This window comes from Triplophysa rosa, linkage group LG11 (assembly GCF_024868665.1).
Source record: "Triplophysa rosa linkage group LG11, Trosa_1v2, whole genome shotgun sequence".
NCBI lineage: Eukaryota > Metazoa > Chordata > Actinopteri > Cypriniformes > Nemacheilidae > Triplophysa > Triplophysa rosa.
Window position 1 is genome coordinate 3,296,078 of NC_079900.1, and position 6,000 is coordinate 3,302,077.

A 6,000-nucleotide genomic window follows, 5' to 3' on the forward strand; every position below is an offset into this window, starting at 1 on the left:
CAGATATTTGCAATGGCTTGGAGTCCAGATGGCAAGCTGCTGGCCACCGTGTGTAAAGATGGGAAAGTGCGTCTGTACGACCCACGCAAATCCAGTCTACCCATTCAGGTCAGTTTAACTTCAGATCATTCGAATAACGTTGTTTGGACGTTGTTTGACCGTACTGTGTCCCCTTCAGGAGGGTCCCGGTCCTGAGGGCCAGCGGGGGGCCCGTGTGGTGTGGGTCTGTGATGGCAAATACCTGCTGGTGTCAGGATTCGACAGGTGAGTACCACAGAAGTTTACAGCACAAAATATCCCACAATGATTTCTCCGACAGTATCGGCACCCATCTGGAGTCTCAAGCACTTAATCTTGTGTACAGTCGCAGTGAGAGACAGCTGTACCTGTACTCCGCCGAGTCCTTGGGGTCTGTGGCTACCGCACCGGCTGACGTCTCCCCCTCCACCCTCATCCCTTTCTACGACCCGGACACCAGCGTCCTCATCCTCACCGGAAAGGTGTGCCAGCACGCGTCCGTTGTGTGTTTTTTTCAACCGTATCCACTAGGGCTGCGCAATATATCGCTATTATCGAAATTTCGCAAATGTGCATATCGCAATATTTCGCAATAACTAAATTCTTTTTAAAAATTCAAGAAGTTACGTATAGACCACTTTGGATCAGCGTTGTTTACCTCATCCAAAGTGGTCTATACGTAACTACTTGAATTTTTAAAAAGAATTTAGTTATTGCGAAATATTGCAATATGCACATTTGCGAAATTTCGATAATAGCGATATATTGCAAAACTTCCCGGGTTTTGTAGCCCGACACGATGGTTGAACAAAATGCAACTATCGCTAAATGTTAAACGAGTATCTTAAAGTTTTTTATATCAAATGATATATGTGAGATTTAAAAAAAGAAAAGAAATAAAACTGAAACCGTAAGTGCTTCTGAACCAGTGTTTACATCTTGCGAAGTTGTATATTTTCTGTAAGTTTTAGGTTGATGCAGATAGAAAAAGAAATATCGTTTCGCATATCGAAAATCGCATTATTTAGCATGCTATCGCATATCGCATTTATCTTTAATTTTGCACAGCTCTAGTATCCACATACTCTGATAAACCCTACAGCGTGTTTGTTCAAACTTTTGTCTCGCAGGGTGACACGAGAGTTTACATCTACGAGATCGCTCAAGAAGCTCCGTACTTCATGGAATGCAGCAGCTTTAACTCCTCAGAGCCACACAAGGTGTCGCAGTAATATTTCTCTAGTTATTGTTTTATTAGTGTCAATCAGGGTTGCCAGATCTGCGTAACAAAATCAGTCAATAGAAATAAATTCCTCTTTAGTTTAACATGATATTTGAATATTAAAACCATGAATATTGTGTTAACAAAGGCCCAAATTGTGTGGTCGCAGGGCTTGTGTTTCCTGCCCAAGACTGAATGTAATGTCCGTGGTGTGGAGGTGGCCAGAGCCATCCGACTCGGCAAGACCGCCATCGAACCCTTGGCCTTTAATGTGCCCCGTGTCAGGGTAAGAAACCCAGCGCACCACACCTGAATAGTATCTGGTGGACATTTGGAGAAGACGCTATTGCGTATTTTTGAGCTTTTTCATAGTCGGTTTCTAGATTTGGTAGAGCATTGGGTTGGCAACGCATACTAATAAAATGCATAGATTGAATGCTTAAATGTAAATATATTTGTATGTGTCTGGACAGAAAGAGTTTTTCCAGGATGATGTATTTCCTGACACTGCCGTGTGGTGGGAAGCATCACTGACAGCCGCTGCCTGGCTCTCTGGATCCAACGGACAACATCGCAAACTCAACCTGCAGCCCAAAGACATGACGCCTGGTACATCACTAACACCCTGTATCACTCATACATTCATACAGTGTATTATGGTCTTTACTAGTAGGACTTTAAAGGATGCAATGACATTACCAAAGACGAAGTCCAGAGAACTGTTGTAATACTGTGATACTGGTATGTTTGTGTAAAGCCTCCATCTGTTTGTGTGTATTTTGAATCTCTCAGTGAGTGAAGCGCCTAAAGAAGCTCCTGTGAGGAAATATCTGCCCTCTTCTGTTTACCTGGAGGAGAAGACTGATGAGCAGAAGAAAGAGGAGGTGTGTGTGTGTGGGTGCGTGTATGTGTGCGTGCGTGCGTGCGTGCGTGCGTGTGCGTGCGTGTGCGTGTGTGTGGTGTGTGCGCTTATTCTTATTTTAGGGACAAATTAAGCAAACCTGTGCAAAACCTCTATTTGGGGGATGTGCTCATTAAAGTTTTTTAATAGTTTTAAATGTTTTTATTTGTTGAAATTCAAAGGTTTACTATCATAGAGTTTTTTAATAGTTAAAAATATTTAGAAATATTTAGAAATAATTGTGATTTTTGAATATATATATATATATTTTTTTTTTTATTGATATTTTTAAATTGTTGAAATGCATGAGGTCTTCTGTTATGTTGTTATAAATATTTTTAAATATTGAAAAATAATAGTAACCATTTTCAAGTTTTTTTATTGTTTAATAATATCTTTTTAAATCGTTTTTTTTATTTTTTTTATTTTGCATTTTTTAATTGTTGAATTGCTAAAGGTTTTCTGTTATGGTTCGATTTTTAAATGTATATATTTTTATGGTCCAGTTCTCGGTTTTAGTAAACTATTAACTATGACTTTTGCTTAGTTAACTCTTAATTTGTTGCTTATTAATAGTTAGTAAGGTAGTTGTTAGGTTTAGGTATTGGGTAGGATTAGGGATGTAGAATATGGTCATGCAGAATATGTGCTTTATAAGTGCTTATAAACAGCCAATATGCTAATAATAGGCATGCTAATAACAACTAGTTAATAGTGAGAATTTTTATTACTTTTAAATATTCATAAATAATAGTAACTTTTTAAAACATTTAATTGATATTTTTAAATTGTTGAAATGCATGAGGTCTTCTGTTATGTTGTTATAAATATTTTTAAATATTGAAAAATAATAGTAACCATTTTCAAGTTTTTTATTGTTTAATAATAATATCTTTTTAAATAGTTTTTTTTTATATTTTGCATTTTTTAATTGTTGAATTGCTAAAGGTTTTCTGTTATGGTTCGATTTTTAAATGTATATATTTTTATGGTCCAATTCTCGGTTTTAGTAAACTATTAACTACGACTTTTGCTTAGTTAACTCTTAATTTGTTGCTTATTAATAGTTAGTAAGGTAGTTGTTTAGGTTTAGGTATTGGGTAGGATTAGGGATGTAGAATATGGTCATGCAGAATATGTGCTTTATAAAGTGCTTATAAACAGCCAATATGCTAATAATAGGCATGCTAATAACAACTAGTTAATAGTGAGAATTGGTCCTTATACTAAAGTGTTACCATTTTATTACTTTTAAATATTCATAAATAATAGTAACTTTTTAAAACATTTAAAAAAATAGTTTTACGTTTTTTCTAATTGTTGAAATAATTTAATTAATAGTTTGTTTTAAATTTAAAAAAAATTGCGGTAATCACGGCGCCATGCAGATTTGCAGTCATTTGCGTTGCCCAGCGCGAGTTCGCGTTTATTCTTTGTATGTCATTTACTCGTGCAAATCACTTATTTCGCGTTTGGTGTGAACGCAGCAAAAGTTCATTCAGATAAACCCACAGTTCTTCTGGTTCCCTCCGAGTAGATAATGTACAACACAAAATATGTTTATACATCACATACTAAACTGTGAAAGTTTTGCATGTCGTTTTGTCTGTCAGTCAATTGAAGTTAAATATGTGTCTGTGTGTGTTGTAGCTCCTGAGCGCCATGGTTGCTAAGCTGGGTAACCGAGAGGATCCTCTGCCACAGGAGTCTTATGAGGGGGTGGATGATGATGAGTGGGTGAGTGGATAACCATCCTAATACACACACGTCACAGACAACGCACCATTCCAAACAATTACACACTGATGTCATTATTCCTCTGTTTGTGTGTGTGTGTTTCAGGACGACTAGCATGGCCTTGGTTTCGAGTCAGGGTGCCAACAGCAGTTAGGACAGATGCCCGCTGCGTTTTATTCTTGCCATTCCAGGGTGCCAATGTACCTCTGAAACTCCTTAAAACCCCACATCTTCTCAGATTCATCTCTGTACGGCCTGCTGACACAAACACACACACTCTTGTGCCTCTGTTTGTCTTCTAGATAATCACCATCGTCTCTTTGCATTGGCTTGATGAATGTTTGCTATTAACGGTTACATGCCATTTTTCACACAAACAAACAGGTTTGTAAAGCTCAGACGTTCATCTCAGATGCATGACGCACGTACTGTACATCATTCTAGACTTAAATTCGTTCAACAGGGTCAGACACAACTGTAATGTTTGTGATTTTTAATGGCGTGTGATTTTTACTGTACATGTTATTGGATGTATGACAATTGCATGATAGCAAATTTACTCCCGTGTTTTAGAACACGAATCTTTCTGGTGCACTCGAAATCATAACTGGACTGTTTTAACGTGGTTGAATTACTTGTTTGTTTCACATTTAGATTGTGGTCATTTGTGGATTTAAAAGCGACTCCCACATGCAGCGTTAAAACATTCTTTAGCTTGTATGGAGCGCAAATTCTGTTAAAATACTCCTTTCTCGAACTGGATATCTGTATATTTCTTAACCTCACCGACAGTATTAACACAATAATTAATGCAGTTGGTTACAAATGCTCATGTTTTTCTTCTAATCAGGTCAATCAGATGAGGCAATATTATTTTTTATTCATTAACATGTTTACATATGTCAGGACAGAAGTCGGGCATGTTGTGGCACTCGTGCCCTGAGACTTGATGTGCTTTATACGTGATCGTGTTTTCATATATAGACAGTGGATATTAATGGATGTGTGTGTATTTTTAATATGTGAAATAATTTGTGTGCAATCTGAAGGTGTTGATGGCTTTTCCCTCAATGTTTCTTTTAATACTTTGGCAATAAATTTTTCACTTTAGTTTTGAACGGAGTGGAGTGTCTTCACGATAAAACCTGATATGAAAATATATATTCTTTTTTTGCATTTTAATAATATTTAATGATATTTGAACAAGATTTAAGTGTTTTTTTTTACTTTTAAGTAGTTCACTTCAAAGTGTGCCCCTATTGACTTTCCATAGTAGCAATAAAAATTACAAAGGAAAGTGAATAGGGAAATATTAAAGTGAACTACTATGTTCTATATTTTATGCCACTATCTTTGATTAAAAACACGTGTCCAATTAATCATTAACATACCAACCTAACTAGCCAATAAAGTAGCAACAACCCATTTTTATCTTTCAGTCAAAGTAACTGGTTTTACTAACTTAAACTTCACTAATTTAAACATTTCCTAGAATATAACTCCAAAAATAACTTCTAAGGTACATCAGAACAAACAGGAAAATTTGCTCATAGTGTTATATTATACTCAAGTACCTATGTAATTGTGCTACATTCCCGTCAGAGGGTGACAGAACCTCAATTACCCATAATCCACTGCAACATCAGCATGATTTGGTAATGTTGAGAGTTCTCTGAATAGGTTGTTAATCGTCACCATTGTTGAGATTCATACGTTGACTTTTGACGTGTGTGGCCTGTTTGTTTTACAGTTAAACTTTGTGAGAATGTGGTCTTGTATAACACTAAAGGGGCTTATTTCACGATAACAGCCGGCTGCTTGTACATTATCCCGCTTATTACACGGCTACTTACCACATGAGAAAAAAACTGGACATAAAATGTGAATTTGGAATATTTTATTCTCTCATTTTTACCGAATGCAGACCTTCCGCGAGGAAAAGCCGTTTAGTTTCGGTTTTAAAGTAAGAAACGACTTTCAAACATCACAGGCAAATTGGTTCAATCCCTTGTAAATATAATGTCATACATGTTATTAAAAGACATATTTGCCCCTCTCAAAATGATTTGCAGCATCAGGGTTACAGGGTGTTATTAGTTTTGAGCGGTTGTTATTTGAAAAT

General features: G+C 36.5%; 1 protein-coding gene across 1 annotated transcript in view; it reads left to right on the top strand.

The window, feature by feature from the left end:
• Nucleotides 1–4,989, top strand: part of coro7 (coronin 7) — a 110,486-nt gene extending 105,497 nt beyond the window's left edge. Inside the window, exons 20-28 of the mRNA XM_057344971.1 lie at nucleotides 4–108; nucleotides 179–264; nucleotides 365–500; nucleotides 1,149–1,238; nucleotides 1,410–1,526; nucleotides 1,714–1,849; nucleotides 2,033–2,124; nucleotides 3,792–3,878; nucleotides 3,984–4,989. Of these exons, the coding sequence (XP_057200954.1) occupies nucleotides 4–108; nucleotides 179–264; nucleotides 365–500; nucleotides 1,149–1,238; nucleotides 1,410–1,526; nucleotides 1,714–1,849; nucleotides 2,033–2,124; nucleotides 3,792–3,878; nucleotides 3,984–3,992 (858 nt within the window). The 3' untranslated portion in view covers nucleotides 3,993–4,989. The remainder of the gene's footprint in view (nucleotides 1–3; nucleotides 109–178; nucleotides 265–364; nucleotides 501–1,148; nucleotides 1,239–1,409; nucleotides 1,527–1,713; nucleotides 1,850–2,032; nucleotides 2,125–3,791; nucleotides 3,879–3,983) is intronic.
• Nucleotides 4,990–6,000: the final 1,011 nt, after the last annotated feature.